Source organism: Ambystoma mexicanum, chromosome 12, assembly GCF_040938575.1.
Source record: "Ambystoma mexicanum isolate Mex_15411 chromosome 12, UKY_AmexF1_1, whole genome shotgun sequence".
NCBI lineage: Eukaryota > Metazoa > Chordata > Amphibia > Caudata > Ambystomatidae > Ambystoma > Ambystoma mexicanum.
Window position 1 is genome coordinate 662,805,318 of NC_090936.1, and position 19,567 is coordinate 662,824,884.

The following is a 19,567-nucleotide window of genomic DNA, read 5'->3' on the forward strand; positions in this document are numbered from 1 at the left end:
TGACTTTGAATTGCAGAGGCTGGTCAAAGTTCATCTCAAAGAGAGGCACACCATTCACTGCGGCTCCAAAGAAGCAGCATGCTAAACAAACATCACATGCTAAAAACAGATTCCTGTGCCACAGGCCCAGATGCAGTGTCGAACCAAATGCTTAAAGATTTTAAGGGAGAATGGGCTGATTTCTGTATCATTTTATTTAGAGCAATCATGACCCAGAAGAAAATTCCAGATTCCTGGAAGACAGCGATCATCATACCAATCTACAAATAGGGCAACAAAATTGATCCAAAGAACTATAGACCAATTGCCTTGATCTACATTCTGGGAAAACTATATGCGTCTCTATAATTCTGGTAAAATTGAAAAACTGGGTCAAAGAATCCGGCCACTTTGATCCCCGACAAACTGGATTTGTTAAAAGTGTGGGCTATAACAGTAACCTATTTATCCTGGACATCCTTAAATTAAGATCCCTAAAGGAAGGCACAAGAATCTATACTGCAAGGATTGATCTTGATCAAGCCTTTGACAATGTCGACAGGGATCAGCTTTGGATGAAAATGGACAACTGGGGCTGCCCATAATGGATCCTAGAACCTATAAAAGCTCTATACACAGATACTTCTATTCAGGTTCGACTGAACAAGGAAGGCCTATTAAGCAAAAATGTTCTAACCTTCCGCAGCCTAATACAAGGCTGCTCTTTGGCCGCTAAGTTGTTTAAGTTATTCATTGCGGACATAAAATAAATACTGTTGGAAGAACGCTCTAATCCACCAGAAATAAACAAGACACCCGTGGGATGGATTCTCTATGCTGACGACCTCATAATCTTAGCTTTGACACCAATCACCCTCCAACGAAAACTGAATTTTCTTCAGCTCTATATGAAAGAATTGCATTAAAATTAAATGCCACAAAATCTGCCGTCCTGGTGTTTCAAAGAACAAGAGGTATCCAGAAAACAAACAACTTCGATTGGCACCTTATCAACAAACCTATTGCTCGAGTGCACTGCATAAAATAGTCAGGGGATGAAATAAACCAGAGCTTATGCAACAAACCGCGCATAGCTGACCTGAGAACAAAAACTAAGAGTCTCACTGTTCAAGGAGCCATAATTCACAAAAGGTACAGAAAATTCTCATTGATTCCTGTTGTTAAATTTTACAAACAGAAAGTCGTGCTGATTCTAACATACAGAGCTGAGACCTCTCTGTGCTACTCCTGGAAAGCGTGGTCGTACTCGAAGGTACGTTCTGGAGGCAAATTCTGCGAGTGCCCAACTGTGTATCAATCATTATCATACAACACAAATTGGGGTTAGTCTTAATCTATACCATAGTGGTGTGGAAGGCTTTGCCATTATTCCGCAAGCTTATCATGCCGAATGGTCTGATCCAATTTCAAATCCTGGAATCTGATGCACAAGGAAAATTTGATTGGGGTGAAAAAACTTGGTACTCACAGTGTCAAGCGATTTTAGACAAAACAAACATATCAGTAGAGATGCTTGTACAGAATCCCGATGCTGCAAAAAAGAAACTCTGGCTCTAGGACTGGCCACAAACAAAACTGTGGTACAAGCTGTATGAAAATACCACTCAAGAACCAGAGCTGTAAATGTCATTCCGAAGTATCTGTCAAAATTCCCAATGCTCAGCACCGCAATATACTGCTGCAAATTCGATTACACTTGTTTCTGACCAATCAAATTCTCAATGCAAGGAACTTAAGTCTTGATAGATCTGACAATTGTAGCGGGTGAAAAATATCAGCAGAAACTTTAAAACACCTTGCATTGAGTTGTCCAGGACTTAAATCTGTAAGAACGACTTACCTTGGCACATTAATAAATGAAAAACCATCCTGGAGTATATCATACTGGTGGACCTTCATGTGCCGAGGAGATAACCTCAAAATGTAATTTGCCTTAGCCAAGTTCATTGATGAATTATTTGCCAAGATCATTTAAAAAATAATTGACTGCTTTTTTTCTGTTCTCTTCTTCATTTTTCTATTTCCTTTATATATGATAAATTATATTTTTATATGTTGACTGATAAATGTTTCGTAAAGGTTTGTAATAAGCCAAATGCCAATAACAAAAAAGAAAAAAACAGAAACTGATTTGAATTCCACGTATGAAAAGTGGACAGGGATACATGTGATTTTTAAAGGCTCTCTGTGCAATGGCTCAGGAAAAGAATAGTGAAGAACAGAAACAGTAAATAATAGGTATGAAAGAGACAGAGTGAAAGGTTTTTGGGTGAGGCCAGCAGGTGTGGAGGTGGACCGAGAGACAAGGAGGAGTCTGAAGGTGGAGCAGAGTCCAGAGTCCTGATGAGATTGTGGAGGCGGTTGGCAGGTGAGGTATTGCATGAGAGACTGCTACCAAGTAGAAAGAGTGAAGCTGTGATTGTGAGAGTTAATTTGAGAGTTAGTGGTAACATAAAGGTGGGAGTAGAGAGTGAAGGAAGAGGGGATTGTAGCAGATGAATAGGGAGAGAGTGTAGAGAAAGTGGGAGTGAGAGACAACCAGTGTTAGAAAGAAGGTGAGGGAAGACAGTTGTAGTCAGCGAAGGTTGCAGGGAGTAGTCAGTTGAGAGGGGGAGGTGTGTGACAAGACAGGAGGGTGTGAGACAGGTATGGTACCAAGAGAGACACAGTCTCAAAGATGTTAGTTTCAAAACCTGTATTTACTAATGTTCTTGGGTTAGTGTAATACCTAACTAGTCCTAACTCTAAAGGGATGGTTCCCTTAACTGATGTTTCTAAAGACCATCATTGCCTAAGAGTCAAAAACAATAGTATGTCTGTCTCTAAACCTATGCTTCTCACTCTTTACAAACATGTGTTAGGAAGTCTTCAAAAAGGAAAAATAGTGGTTCAACTGAAAATAGGGAACCAAGGTTGGTTTCAGGTGACTCTCTCACCAGGTGTGGGGTTCTCAGCTTCACAAAATGAGTTAAATCAACAAAGGGCTGTTCATCATAGTTCCTGCCGCAGTCTTACACTTTCAAATGTCTTAAGTTCCTTGGGGTTCCCTTCCCCAAGCTTTAGGTCTTCCAAGTTCCAAAACACAATCAAAAAGAAATATACACAGTTCTTTTCCAAACTCCTTGGGGCTTCCTTTCCAAAGCTTTAACTCCTGTAGCTTCAAAACCAATAATAATTCAACTTCCTTAGGCCTCTCAGGGTTCCCTTTCCTGAGGTTAGGCCCCTCTTGGATTCAAACACAAGTTCAGTTTGTAAGGATGTACCTTTCCTTTTATAAACAGTTCTTTCATACACATTTCACATGTGGGGTACAATTAGAGACTTTCGAAACCACCAGGTTCTTTGCGCCTCCTACTTGTGACCACTCTGATCTGTATCCCCTCTCTTTATTCCTGGTACTTTCCTTTGAAACTTTTCCTGCTTGGCTTTCTTTTCCCAAATGATCCTATCAAACAAATATCCGCCTGCTTTCTTAGACTTGCAGAAAGCTGTATTTTATCTGAAATGTTCCCAACACCCTTTGGGCTTGGGGTTCCCATCCCCAAGTCTCAGCTCCTAGGTGCAACTGTAGCACTTTCTCACTTTGCTCTCTGGTATTACCTTTCTTTTGGTTAGCTTGTTTTAGTCTTTTGGGCTTCACTTACAATGTCTCTTCTCAGCCACAAAACTACCAGTTCCAGAATACCGTGCTTCTTTCTGTTATACATTTTGCAGACCAATACACTACAATTCCCATAACACCTTTCACTGTGGGAAGATACTTTTCATACTATATGTTGATCTTGTTCTTTCTTTCACGTTTAATTACTTTCTTTACTTGCTTTATATCACTCGCAGATAGAAACACATTTTTTTTCAGTTCGACATTCAACAAGCACTTCTGTATCTTTCACAACTTTAATTTTCCTCCGACCGCATTGTTCCTTTACTTTCTTTCACACATGGTCAATTGCAGAAATCTAAACGTATCTTTTCCATTCATGAAACCATTCCGATTCTTTCACTCGGCACGTGACCACTTCAACTCTTCAGGTACCTGTAAGTTCTTTTACTCACAGTAGTTCTACAATTCAACGTTGCATTCAACAATGGGTTTTTCTTGACTTTGCATCACACTCGATTTTCTTACAATACAAAGTTGCATTCAAGAATGGGCATTTCACTTGCGGTTCCCTTCCAGCCGGCTTTCTGACTCTGAAGCTTAACTACCGGGCTGCGGAAGCCTCCAGCATGCTTCGCTGGCTCTGACATGGCTTCCCAGTCTCCAAGGGCTTTTCTCCTGCCCCCGAGACCCTCCCTCAAGGAAACAGCTCCGCGGGAGAACGAGCACACTTCACAGTGTAGGGGAAATGGGAGATGGTCTCGACCACATGTCTCCTTCTCTTGCCTTGCAGTTTTCTGCTTCCCAGTATTCCAGCCCGTACTTTCTCTTCTGTAGGTCTTGGATCTCAAGCTCTGCATACCACGGCTCCCTCCTGTGGGCCGCATTCTTCTCCTCACATCGCTCCCACAGGATCCTCTGCTGGACTCAGTCATGCACATTCCCTGTCCTAACTACAGCTCTCCTTGTTGCGTGGGCAGCCTCCTTTTATAGACATGTAGCAGTTTAACAGGTTAAAGGTGAGAGACCAGTGTTTAACTTTCCTGACCTTCAAATAGCCAATTTGTGGGACTTGCCTGGCCTCTAGCCCTACCCAAGTCAGCCCTTAAAGGGCCAGTGTGTCTTCCTTGAATGTTATGCATGGGGAACAGGGGTTGTAGAATAGGGCTGCTCTTACAGTAGCCCATGAATACAGAGGGTGTTTAGGGGAGGTCGATCTCGGGAAAAAGGGGATACCATGTTTCGCCTTTGGACATCCCGTTCCCAGTCCCCAGGGGTCCCCTACCCAGGTGATTCTTCCTCGCCTGTCCACCCCCAGGGTCGGGATCCACAAGTGATGGCCCTCCACTGACCACTTGAATAGAGGATCCCCAGGGACTAGATAATGGAATACCCTTGGGATTTCCACAAGGGACAACAGAGGAGAGATGTGGAATGATAGAGGAGAAAGGGAACAAAGAGACAGCAGGAGGGAAGAGAGGGAGTGAGGAGATTGGAGGGAGTAGGAAGTGAAAGGAGACAGTGGGACAGAAGGAGGGAGATGAGAGAGGGAACAAGCACGGGGTGAGCAATTGCCAGCGATTTGGTAATAAACCCCAATAAGACAAAGATAATACAAATATGTTCTGGGAAGAAACCGCTTGGTTTTGCATGGAAGATCGGTAATCAAAAATTGGAAATAGTAAACAGCTTAAGTACATGGGTTTTTATTTTTCTGTGGGTCCTAATAATAAACTGATTCTGGGAATCATCAGAAAGAAGGCAATTTCATTATCAGTCTAAATCAAAAGGATTAATAATAAACATGGCACATTCTCTCATAATTATTTATGAAACAAAAGTAGTGCCAACAATAATTTACGGGGCCCCCACCTTCTAGATGAATTGGATTTAAACCCAATTGAGAGTTTGATATGGTGTAAAGTCTTGTCACTTCCTAACTCTGTATTCACTACTTTCATCAGATTTGAACTGGGTCTTGGGTCACTTAATTCTCAAGTTATTTGTAGAAGATTTTTATTATGCAAAAAATGTATGGAACCTCCATGCAAAATTTTATTTGAAGAATTCCTTGGACATATGCAAAGAGGCTTTAACCAGAGAAACTATTTGTATTTGTGAAGGCGAGGAACAATCTCCCAATGGTTGCAGATATTAGTACAATGATAAAGAAAATTTGAAACACATAATGTTCAACTGCCCAGTTTAAAAAAATTGTATGCAAAATCTAAATTGCATTCCTAATGACAGTGTATGGGAAAGATTGTATAGTGGAAGCTCCATCACTATGACACTAGCAGTGCTCTGTTTTTTAAATAGACTAAATTTAATTAGTCTTTAATATATGTGAGATGAATATGAATATTATGATTCTTGTTGTATTAAGGTATAAGATAATAGTCCGGGGCGGACTGGAGTGCGTGGGATGGACGTGAGTGCGTGGAGCAGACGTGAGTGCGTGGGGCTTACGGGAGTGCGTGGGGTGGATGGGAGTGCATGGGGCAGACGGGAGTGCGTGGGGCGGACTGGAGTGCATGTGTGAGTGGGCTGGAGTGCGTGTCTGGGCGGACTGGAGTGCGTGGAGTGGACTGGAGTGCATGGAGCGGACTGGAGTGCATGACGCGGACTGGAGCGCATAGAACGTTTAAAAGAGCAAGTAACCCAGCATATCACATCACCACGCTTACTCTCTTCTTTACACCACCGTTCAACTAGAACACAGAGATACTATGACACCATTCGGTATAGCTGTTCTCATACCAACATCTGCCGCATACTCCCCATCACTCTAAGTAAACACTGCTGGTTACTCACCCCCAGCCAGGCGTTCTCCTCAGGCCTAACGCAGCCACATTTGGTCTGGATAAATCCTGCCAGAACAAACACATACTCCTGATATCTGAACCACCACACCTACTGCTAAGAAGCAGCTATTACATGAACGCCACACCAGCTGCACACATATCCGGTGCTCACACGCACCTTTGACTCTCTCTTCTCTCTCTACTGACTTGAACTCCGGTTCCCAAGGGCGTTCAGCCTACCAGCCCCTTCAGACCATACCAATGCTACATAAGGCGCTATATAAATGCAAAGTAACATAACAGAAGATAGCATATGTTAACAAAATAAAAGTCTACGAGCGATTGGGGGGGTTATTTAAGAGTCCGCGCTCAAACAAAAAACTGTAATGTCCAAATAATGGCTCTAAAGTGCCTTAAAATCAATCCAACGGAGTTTTGATGTTCTGAAATTCTTTAATGTGATAAACAGCCGACACGTGTTTCGACCACTGGTCGTTCTCAAGGCAACTGAATTTCCTGATTTTGAGAGAAAAAACGAGTGCTATGGACTTTCCTTGTCCGCTTAGTGTCTTCCAATTCCTTATTGGTTAACAGAAAAATAACCAAAAAGGCGCTCTGTTGAGTAATGTTTCTTTCCTTAGATGAAAGATTAATATATGGCTACCATTAGCCAAACTGATAGTTCCAGTTGTCAGTGGCATCTGTCACCTTATTTCAAATAAAAAAGGTTCTAATCCATACGATCCGCGTCTCTAACAGGCAAAATGCCAAGCCAGAGAGATATACGATCCCACACTGTACATTTATTGTTAAGAAAATAATCCTGTGAAATTATAATAACTTCGTAATATGTATACTGTTATTGGATGATGTGTATTGATGATCCTATTGCAAAAATGTTATTTTGTTTTAGTTGTGTGAGGTTTCTTTTGTATATCATAAACACAATTGAAAATTCAAGATAAGAAGGAGCGAGAGAAGGAGTGAATAAGGACATGTGAGATCAGGGGGAGAAGTAAGAGGGAGTGAGTCAAGGAGAGAAAGGAGAGTGAATAAGAAAATATGGGTATTATCTTGAAAAATCATTAACACCATCATTTTAGGACTATAGAATGGGGAACACTAAGGAGCCCCACATTGAGCTAGATAGATAAGGCCTTAGTCTTCCCCCCACCCCCACTGTGATCAAGAGGATTACATTCGATATTAGGGGTTACCGATCCCTAGTATTCACCCATAAATCCTGGTTGATAGAGATGCCTGGGTTAGGGTGAAGGTGCCAGCAAGAGGTTGAGAGGCAAGTAAGAACATTCCTTTAGTTTGTCTCTATAGAGGTCTTCAAAACATGGAAAGATTAAGCCTTACGATTTTGTTAATAACAATCCTTGAACCATCTATCAAACTTGGAGCATTTTTAAATGCTATCTTTGACATCACATATTGCTCATAAATCAATTGGCTGAGGGCAAGGATGGTAGAGACATTTTTGATCACACTAGCAGCAAATTTACTGCTGCAATGAATCCCTTAAATCTCAGACGACGCCTTTGAAATAACACTGCCAGGCACTTTACAGAACAAGGAAGGTTTTATTGTATTTCTTGATAGAGCTACCTCAAAGGCGTCCAGAAGGAAGTGTTTTGGGTGGCGAGGTATAGGTAATGGGTGGGAATGGACATAGGCATTAGGGTCGCTTTGGGTAGTTAATGGGTGGGTAAATAAAATAACCAAACAACACCCACAAGCTCTGTGTCCATCCTCACTTCCCATCTCCACCTTAACTGTACTGGCAATGCAATCCTTTTGGCTTATATGAGGCGCACAAGTGCCTCCTAATAGCAAAAACTAACAAGCATTGGCAGTGCCAATAGTTTGGGCTTCTGTTACCTGCCAAATGCCTAATAGTGCTACACTAGCCAAAACTATTGGCATTTGGCAATGTTCGTAACAAGACTCCAGAGAAGGATAAACAGTGCTCATAAATTGAGTGGCTAAAGCAGACCTGGTTTTATTACACCAATAGTGGGTCTACAACTCCAAATTAATCCATTAACTCTCACATGGCTGCTTTGAAAAAACACTGGCATGCATTTTGAGCACACAGTTTGATGGTAAGGCTGGCTTAAAGTGAGCTCAAAGACATTCCATGAGGAGATGTGTTAGGTGGGGAGGGGTAGGAACTGAGTGGGAATGGCCATAGGGATTATCATGCCTAGTCAATGGGTGGGAACATAAAAAAACAACAAAAAACGTTGTGTCCCTCCTCAAATGTCATCTCCATTGAAAAGCATTACAGACATTCATTCATAGCCCATATTCTAAGCTCTAATGTTAAAGCTCTTATTTTCATGATAATAGTTTCAGCTTAAAGGTAGCGGTTTTAGCACCACCTAATAGCCCCAACTAAAAATGGGGTTTCAGTACACAAACGGGAAGCTTGGTCCTAAAAACGTGTACACTCACTTTAGATGTGTAATCTGCACGTAAGAAAAACGTCCTAGATTTCAACCTTACTGAAAGCTTGAGATCTTTTCAAAACTCTTTAAGATAATGGGCCTCATTACGACCCTGGCGGAAATCGTGGCGCCAAATGCACCATGGAGCACGGCGGAAAGCTGCCGATAGCGCCATGGGGGTTGGCGGATTTACCGCCCCATTCCGACCTTGGCGGGGCGGTAAATCCCCATTCCCCATTTTACCCTTCCCCATTCCCATTTTTGCCCCATAGGGTATAATGGGAGTGGGGAAGGCGTTAATTACGCCACCGTAAAATACGGTGGCGTAATTAACAACAAGGTCCCGTAGCGCCATGGATTTCTCCGCCCGGAAAAACCAGGCGGAAAACGCTCCATGGCGCTACGGGAACTCGTAGTGGGGCGGACGGGTCCGCCGCGAATACCGCTGGCGTAAACCCACTCCGCCAGGGTCGTAATGAGGCCCAATGTATTTTAGACTTCTATTTCCTTATGTTAATTTAGTCGATTGTACTTGTTGCTACAGCCACCGTCCCTGGGATACACTGGGCTTGATGGTAATGTTAGAGTTCTGCAGTGGAACATTCCTTGCTTAGTACTTGTGCCTTCTCATGCTCACTCAAAGGACACAGAGATAGACTAACAACTCGAATTTATTTGAATATGTGAATGTTTTTGACAATCAAATTATGCATTAATGCGGCGTACACAGTCACACCATCCATGAGGTCTGTGATACAGCGATTGACCAAGATTCTGATGAGGATGAACACTGGATGCTACAGTGTGTTTTAGTGCAAGAGAGGTGCAATTCAGAGTTACGCTTCCTTTGTCATTTGCATGTTATTTGCATGCACTGCAAAAGTGGCACACCCCGGCATTTTGCAAGCCTTGTTTACTTTAGAAATAGTGTTAATGTACATTTTGTCCTTAATGATGACTTTCAGCGATAGGCACTGAGGCTATTGTCTCATGTCTCATGTAAGCTGCACTTACTTGGTTTGTGTTAAGTTTGGGCTGAAGTTCGGCTTCCAAATTCTAATACACTACAAACTTAACTCGCACTTCACCACTACTTCACAAGACTCAATTTATGAAGCAAGTGCTGTAAAGTGTTGGTGTAGTGAGATGTTTAATTTATAGTGTTGTGGACCTTGAATTAGGGAAAAACTTGATAAATACTCAGTGCTTGTCCCTTGCTGTTGGTATGCCTGACATTTGTAGATTCCCCATTTTAAAAGTAGCAACTTTAATTGTTTTCGAAAACATCCTATTTCCCCCTGATGTCCTCTAGTTTTGTGTATTGGTATTGGGCTAAATTGTTTAACATGCGAAGAACAAAATGAGGTGGAGGAAGACAGCCTACTACTTGCCAAGAAAGGAACAACCTTTCTGGGAGCATTGTACTGATTGGATTTGGTGTGGTGGCACATGGAGGTGGTCCCGTAGGAGAACTGTCCAGGTAGTCCGCGACTGAGTACTATGTTGCACTCAGTGCTTTTCACTTTGTTAGCTTTAGTCTTTGGTACATTCACAACAGTGGTAAAGAACTGCCACACCCATGATTCTCGCTGGGTGCTAGAGGTAGGCACTTCCTCTACCTCATCGTCTTGGTCCTCTTCATCGTCTTTGGAAGTAATGTGCTTTTACTTTTACTTTTATTATTTGTATAGCGCAGCAATGGACCCGGGGGCATAAAGGTGCTGACAATTAAAAAGCAGAGGGACAACGAAAGCTTGTACAGAGGGTACTGGGGGTTGGGTTCTGAGAAATCAGTCAGGAAGTAAATTTAGGCAAAGAGCCAGGTTTTCAGTTTTTTCTTGAATGGATCAGTCTTGGTCTGGAGCCTGAGATCAAGTGGGAGATCATTCCACGCCATGGGGGCAGCCGCTGAGAAAGCCCCTTTTTCAATCTTCTTGGATCTACATCTTGGGATCACTAGTCGAATAAGATGATTGGATCTGAGGGCTCTGCTTGCGGCCTTATTCACGATGATGGCTCGGTATGATGCCCAGTGTGCACTTAAATGTGATCATGAGGAAGCAGAAAAAAATGTGCGCTTCCACTGGCAGCCAATGCAAGGCTCTTCTAGCCTCAGAGACGTGATCATGTCTGGATAGGCCCATTACAACCCGCAAGCCCCCATTTTGTATTACTTGAAGCCTGTTTGTTTCTGATTTGCTGAGACCTGTCAGGAGACTACAACAGTAATCTAGTTTGGAACCCACGATGACGCTAGCTAGAGTCTCCGCATTGACCTGTGTTATGAAAGGCCGCAAATGAGCAAATTATTTTAGGTAATACGCGGCAGCCGAGACCCGGCTCCCCTCATGGGCCTTCATGGAAAGATGCTGATCAAAAGTAACCCCAAGAGATTTAACTTTCTTAATTGTGATGATATTCACATCGCCTAATTGGTAACCCTCATAGACCAAGCCCAAATTGGCTAATATGGACTGTGTACCAACGATCAGTCGTTCGGTCTGGTACCTATTAAGTGCCAGAACATTCAAAACCATCCCATTTCGATGCTAGCATAAGCTTTGTTAAGGTTTTCTTAGTTTTGGATGTCAGAGCCCGACAGTGGGATAAGACACTGCATATCATCTGCAAAATTGGTAAACCAAATCTCTTCCTGCTCCAGCAGTGCAAAAAGGGGGCCCTGAAAATATTATATAAACATGGAGAAATGCTCACGCCCTGAGGGACGCCGAATTCGATCAGTACAGCAACAGCCTCAGCTGTCTCAGAGCAGACTCTACTATCTCTGTTATTGAGAAAGTAGGCAACCCAGCGAGACGCATTTGGGGAAAAGTTTGCCACTTCTTTGAGACTGGACACCAATAAAGGATGGTCTACCAGGTTAAAAGTGGCCGAGAGATCCAAGAGCATGAGCATAGAGGATAATCCCTTGTCCATACACGCATGGAGCCTAGATTTCAATTCAAATAGCGCTTTCTCTGTGCTATGACCTGCTCTGAATCCCGATTGTCGGCAATTCCGGACAGGAACATTACTAAGATGTTGGGCCACTTGCCTATATGCTACTTGATCCAAGATCTTCAGCGGAAATGCTGTATTTGTGATAGGCCTATAGTTTAAGGGATCTCCTATGTGAAGATCCATTTTTTTTCAATAAGGGGGTCACCCAAGCGTGTTTAAGATCTTCCGGCACAATACCCTCCAAGAGCCAGGTGTTCACAAGTACTGAGCTTTTTTTGTTGTGAAGGTCCTCCAGCTGGTGGTCGTGGTTGTGGTGGATCTTGGGGAGGAGGGATGGCAATGGCTGATGCCATTTTTAAGATAAATAGCAGTTTTGCTAATATTCTTCCAAGTATGTGCTGTGTGCTAGATTGTTAATGGATAATGAGTAAGAATAGGTGTAGGAGCTGTGCAAGGGTACATTTTGAGCTTCAAAGTTCCTAGATGAGGTGAAAAGTGCAGTTACGAACTGTTCGCGAAGAACCGATCTGTTCACGAAGTGCGGACGCGTTCCTGGACACGTCTTCATACTGCAGTGTAGGACGTGGTCATGTGACACTGTCCGGATAGTCCGCGATGACCTCAGAAGTACACGGATGTCGACGAACACAAAAATGGTGAGAAAATTTGCAAAAGGTGTATACAAGTGTTTAAAATGATGCTCGAAGTTGGGGAATGACACCATTTTAAGGTGAAACTTTGTAAATTGGACACAAATGTTGCTACATTGGAGTAAGTATGCTGTTAGTAAGTTGTAGGAAATTAGCGTGCACTGGTAAAAACCCATGAAATTCACTGAAAAAAAGTTGTTAAAGGGACGTTATGGTTCATTTCCACTAATAAAATCCTATGAAATTCACTGGAAAAACTTTGCTAAATATACGTTATGGCTATGTTGCACAAATAAAAACCTATGAAATTCAAGGAAAAAACGTTCTTAAAATGAATTTACTATGTACTGTCATCAGTGATGTTATCAATGACATTTGTGATCTCATCTTTCATGTTCTGGGTGTTAGTCTTAGCAGTGCACGGTGGTGGCGCGAGATATATTTGCTTAGCTTACCATAACTAGTGAATTTCTTGGGTTTTTTGGATTTACTTGTAACCATAAAACCAAAACGTCCCTTTAACAATGTTTTTTTATTAAATTTCATAGGTTTTTGACCATAACGTCCCTGTGACCAAGTTTTTTTCAGTGAATATAATCTATAAACACATCTCTCAGGTGAACAATACCCAACCACCCCTCTCAGAAAGATCTGTCAGTGGGCCTCATTAGGACCCAGGCGGACTTCGCGGTGCTAAATGCACCGCGAAGCATGGCGGAAAGCCGCCGATAGCGCCATGGGGGTTGGCGGATTTACCGCCCCATTCCGACCTCGGCGGAGCGGTAAATCCCCAATCCCCATTCTGCCCTTCCCCATTCCCATTTTTGCCCCATAGGGTATAATGGGAGTGGGGAAGGAGTTAATTACGCCACCGTAAAATACGGTGGCGTAATTAACAACGAGGTCCCGTAGCGCCATGGTTTTCTCCGCCTGGTAAAACCAGGCGGAAAAGGCCGCCATGGCGCTACGGGAACTCGTAGTATGGCGGAGAGGTACGCCATGCACTACGCTGGCGTAACACCCTCTCCGCCAGGGTCCTAATGAGGCCCAGTGTGTTTTCTTTAATCCTGACTGAATCACTTCAAGGTGGGAAGAGGATTTGAGTCCTTTTTTGGTTGGATGGGTAGTGAGTAGTTAGGGTCACTGAAAGAGTAGTAGGGAGTAGTGAGTGGATAAGTAGGGGTGTTAGTCTGCATTATACAATTCTTTCATAAAGAATAATAGTCCAGTCTTTTCTAACTGTGTTTGCTATCAACAGCACTTTTACCTGGACTTACTTCAATTTTCCCTTTATTCTGCCTTCTTGTTCCTGCACTTTGATAGTCCGGGGGAGCTGAGCAACAGAAGGCATTCTGATATGTGAAATGGTGGTTGATGACTATGTTTCACTGCAATGGTCAAAAGGATGGTCAAATGGAGGGTCATTAATTACTCAGTGAGTGCCCAAAGTACGAGGCACCTCACTTTTGTTGTAGCGGGCCGTGGCAGTATATGGAGTGGCAGTGTATGGATAGAGTTGTGCTCAGCTCATCATTCAGAGGTTCCCTAGTGATGCCTCATAGGAGATGAAGTTGGTTGGCACAGATGCTGCTCGAGTTGGTTGTGGCACTGCCAGCGATTGCAGCCTGCTTTTATAGAAACTTACTGGAGAGCTGTGAGGCCCCAACTGCTCTGCAGAGAGGTCAAGGTGCTTTTGGCTACAACCCTGACTGTTGGGTTGAGATCGGTTTGCAAAAACGAGAATGCAAGGAGGGCGGGAGGCAGTGCGGTGGAGACATGTTATTGGGACAGAACTAGGCAGCACGGTGTGCAGTGTTTTTTTTTACACCACTCATATTTACAGTTTGAGGAAAAGTGAGAAAAGGTGATTCTCTCAGAAACTCATAACACGTTTATCAATTGCTGAATCCAGGATTAGAACTCAGATCTCCGGTTCCTAAGTAAGCAACTTTGCCTCTATGCCACACACGAGGTGTTCCACTGGAGGATTGATTAGTTGGTTAGTGAGGGGGATGGAGGGCTTGTAGAAGGGGTCTGCTGTCATACTACATCTCGACCAGGTGAGCCTAGAGTGACAAATGGCTGGCATTGATTGGTGGCATGAGAGAGACATTGAAAATAAATTAGGTGTTCGTCTGACCAAGGAATTGGGAACAGTGTGACTTTGCCGACACAGTGATTAAGTCGACTAAGAAACCTTTTCATTGGGTTGCACCAGGCGTTAACACACTTTGTGCCCGCGATCGTTTCATCACAGGCAGCAAAGACCAATTTCAGAAGTCTACCTGCACTCTGCAAGAGAAAAAGACTAAAGGGACCCAGAAATGTGAATCCCAGGCATGGAGGAGCAGGTACCTGTGTGTGATTGTGTGCAGTTTGGGTGGGAGACACAATGTGGCAGGGAAGAGAAGGGGAGCGACCCGAAGTCTGACTTGGTGAGGGGGAGGTAAAACTCCAGAACTGAGGGGCAGGAAACATGTTTGATGAAGGTGGAGTGGGTGAGAGGCTCAAAGGGGAGTTTGGGTGGTGAAACCCCCTGATGTTGGCAAAATTCCACCCGTTGCAGTCCGCTCCAAAGTAGCCTAAAAAAGGCAGTCTTTTTGGAAGTGGCCTTCAATGGCTGGATTTGTGACAGAACATCACTGGAACAGTGAGTGAATTTAAGGTTGTTGAAGTCAGCAAGGACATCTGATGCAAAGAAATCAAGAGGACAGTTAACCACACCTAAAATGGTGAATATTTTTCAGAGGCCTGTTACCTCATTGAGGTTAGCAGCCTAGTCACTAAAGAAGGATGATCTCCATTTTGAAAGTCTGTAGATGAGGACGATGCCCAGAGTACGTTTGTGGCATAGGCAGCATTTATGTGCTTAATGGCCTTAAATCTTTCATAGGAAGTAGCAGTGGCAGTAGTAGTGGCAGTATGCCATTTATATAGCACCTTTATCCCATTAGTATGGCCTCGATGCGCTTGTGGGGTTAAACAGCATCGAGGGACCGGAGTCCAATGTATGAGAAATTGTCAGAAAGAATAGAATGCATGTGTGCATTAGGCCGAGATAGGGAGATGGTGGCCTGGAGATGGTCAGGCATGTGATTGGGTGCTGGGAGGTGGTTAGGAGAGTGCACAAGTGCAAGAAACTCGTTATGTGTCCTGCTAGACCAATTTTTTGTTATAGGTCGTAGCTGCATTCTGATGGCAGAGATGTTGTGCTTGATGTATTAGCCTGGTGTACGGCGGCAAATGCCTCCATACACCAGCGGGTGGCCTTGCCTGCGGCTGGTGTCTACTGAAGTGGTACTTGACTACATACCTTGAGACTCAATACGAGCTTTGCCTTTGGTGTTGCTGAGTGAAATGAGTCATACAGTCTGCTCTGGATATTGTACTTAACCTTGCGCTGTAGAATATACCATGGAGTAGATGTATTTATTTTGGCCAAGGTTTTTTTTTAAATCAGCTTTCTGTGCTAAACGAGGGGAGACGGTACTATGAATTTGCTTTCACTCCTCAATGTGGGATTGTTACTTTTGAGATTTTGGAATATCAATTGAGTGGTCTGATAATCAGGTTGCATGTTTGCTATTCACAGCCCCTATTATTGCCTGGGAACAGCAATACTGATCTTCCATTACTTAAACCAAGGTGCAGTCAATCGTTGCACATATGCAATGGTGGGAGACCCGCTTCAGGGAGGATATGTAGATGTGTATAATCATGGCAGGTTATTTGTGCCGGGTGTGTACTCATTGTCAATTACATGGTCAGGTCTCTGGTGAGAATTGCTCTTTTAGCGTGCTCTAATGTTCAGTGCAGCTCTGCATATGTTGTATTACAGGCAGGGCTGATATGCATCATTATCATTCCATGTTGATATGGGGATTATCAAAATAGTTACACGTGTGACAGCCAGAGGTCTGATGCTAAGGACTTAACTTAAGTAAACGTGGAAGCTGACATCATATTTGTAACACAATAGCTGCAATATAGAGTACAGCAAATGACACAGTCACATGCTTTATATACATAAACACACAGACACATATACATTTATCTGGGTGAATTATCCTGCGATTTAGGCTAAGTGGGTTTACCCTTTCCATTTACCTGGGACTGACTGCCTCCAGATCAAGAACAGTATCAATGAAGTCGAGGCTTGAAAAACACTTACCACAATAAACTCAATGGGTATTGGCACCCGCAGCTTTGCTTTGAAACGGGCATTAATTTCTTTCACCGGAAGTACTATGATCATCACAATGATGGCCGTAAGGAAGTCAGGGATATTGGTTTTAGTGATCTGGTCGAAAATGTGCTGCAACGTCTAAAAAATAAAAACATATTTGCTATTAAATGACCAAACTGAATATTGGACTTACACATCAGATAACATATTGCGTACATCAGTATGACGGAATGGGTATACATAGACTTATATGGGATTTCTAATAATGTCTAGTCTTTTCCCATTGAAAGAAACAATTATTTCAGGGAGTAGAATTGACAAAAAAGTGTGTTGTTTTCTTAGGGAGTAGAATTAATGACTCATGCTCTTCAACACAATATGGAAGGCAACACATTCTGTCCACATACAACCATCAAGTCCCTCAGAGAAATGTTATATTATCATATTTCCATTGTATATTGACGATTTTTCATATACTCTCTTTATTTACCCTTGGAGTCAGTTGGATAATTCCAGAACACTCTGGAACATATAAAAGCCTTCACTCAGGTGGAGAGCACCTTTAAAGTACATGTTGTAGCAAACATCGGGGTAACCACGTACCAACAAGGGAATGTGCCCATGTTAGGAAAGCAGAAGTGAAATTACTGAAATAACGCCTCCCCCCCCCCCCCCGCACCCCGCAGTAGCAACATTAATATGGAAGAGAAACTAAGGTTTCAGAAATACTTAGGGAAAGAAAAATTTAAAAAGTGAGCAGAAGGAGTTTAGCGTGGAATTAGAGGGCTAGATACAGTAGGAAGGAAGTCGTCGAGCAGTTTAGGCGCATATGGTGGAAATGTCCGGAAACAGGAAGGCATTTCTTGCAGAGGTGTGCGTACAAGAAGAATTTGAGAAATGTGGCATTTGTCTCCTCCTAGCTGCGATATTTTGTGACATTATGTGAAAGTAATTTCTAATGATCAAGCCCCACAAATGGTACCATAGCACCACCGATCTGTGAGAAAAACCTGCAGGTACACTTCTGAAGGGCGGCAGAGCAAGTGGTGTGTTTGTAGTAGTTTTCTCAGTATAGGCATGGATTCCATTGTTTTTGAAGGGTCAAAGGGGATCTATTCTAAGCAAATGGAAGGGTATTCCCAGAGGATGGCCTGTTTATGGCTGACTTTAGAGGGCTCACGGTCTTATAAAAAGGGAACCTTATTCAAATCTTGAGAGAGGTAATGTGTGTCACAGTTCTTCAAGTATTTTGATAGTTTTCTATACAATGAGTTTTCACTTGTTTTTTACTTAAGCGCTATTCAACGTCAGTCTCGAGAGTATTAGAAATACATTTACTTGCAGAATGCAACCTACAATATTAGCACTGTCGGGGGGGGGGGGGGGGGAACCAGCCAATCAGATGACTAGGAACACAGGCTTAAACCGATGGTGCAAGCCTGCATTCCATGCCGCCCGACGGCCGGTTCCCGCACCGCCATCGACCCCCCACCCTCCGTCCCCTTTGCTCGGGCCGTTAACTTTGGCCGCTGGGCTGTTACCCCATGTTCCAGCCCTTGGAACAGGGGCTTAACGCCACATAACAGTTCAGAGAAGTGTACCCAAAGAGCGAACAAGTGAAGAAAGAGCCATCATTTCAGTGAAAGGTTTTAGAAGGCTGAAATCAGATGAATTCTTTATTGTTCAAGTCACAACATGAGCCCTCTCAATCGCCTTACTGATTTCTCGCTCTGCATATATCTAATAGGTCAACTTGGCATCGGAGTCAGGCACAACGCAGATGGCTTTGAGGTTGGTAAAATGGACACATATATGCTCATTGGCCTGTTGGCAGAATTCTGCCAGTGCATTTGCTACATAGATCTCCAACCAGCAGCATGCCACATGAGCTGTTTTGAACACAATTGAATAAGGCTTTCTCCCACATACCACAGTGATGGGTGACAGAGAGGAATCTATGAGAAAACAAATATGACCATACCATCGACTACATTAAACTTGAGCACATTATAAGCAAATAATCACATCACAGACAAAACAGGACACACTTCTGTATGTCAGTTTTAATTTAATTAATATGCAGGTTAAATAAATCCATGGCCCTTGGCTACTTTGCCCTGGTCAGGTCCTTCGACCATGCCATGCCCCCAGACAAATCACTTTAATGGGCATAGTCAGTACCCTGGTCCAGTGGACTGCATGCCACTGTCACTTTGTCATGGGCAAAGCCTTTGGCAATGGCCTGGTCCCGTAAAGCCATCTGAAGTGACACTGGGCCTGGCTGCAGGACTGGCCCATTGGTCATTTTGCCCCCATTGTGGGCTCGCTGTGCATGGCTACTTCTGGGGCGAATACTCTTCGGCCATGCCATGTGCCCCACCAAGAAACCCCAAGTGGGTCTGGAGCCAGATCTATAGCCAGGCCGGCAGCCAGGCCCAGTGACCCTTTGGTGGCTTAGTGGGGCAGGGCCATGGCCAACATCTATTTCCCGTGCAAAGTCATAGTCACCCATGGACATGGAATAACCGGAACGTCCATCATATTTAACTGCATCGTCAATTACCTGGATTCAAATGGATTCAGTGACTGCCTGAACTCTGAGGTCTTGTAGCAGACACTCATCACTTCCCAAAAATCCCTAATTTTTAGATGTTTGCTGAACCCACCAGGCCCCTCTTCTACTATCATCCTTCTGGATCTTTCATTTGCCTTTGACACTGTTAATTACCCCTTTCTCCCACTGACTGTCCCCCACCGTTCCTGGACCATTCCCCAATTGTCTAACCTCTACTTCTTCATCTACAGGAACACCAGCACCTTTTATATAACCAGCCCTCTATGTGGACTTCCCCCAAAGGTCTGTTTGTTCTTCTCCTTGCCATTTGACAAACTAAACTCCCCTTTGGCTT

The 19,567-nt window shown here is 43.4% G+C and overlaps 1 protein-coding gene across 1 annotated transcript in view; it reads right to left on the reverse strand.

Moving 5' to 3' along the window:
* The window catches only part of LOC138513973 (chloride anion exchanger-like), a 266,455-nt gene that overhangs the window by 122,232 nt on the left and 124,656 nt on the right, over window positions 1-19,567 (reverse strand). Inside the window, exon 6 of the mRNA XM_069629153.1 lies at window positions 16,644-16,796. Within this exon, the coding sequence (XP_069485254.1) occupies window positions 16,644-16,796 (153 nt within the window). The remainder of the gene's footprint in view (window positions 1-16,643; window positions 16,797-19,567) is intronic.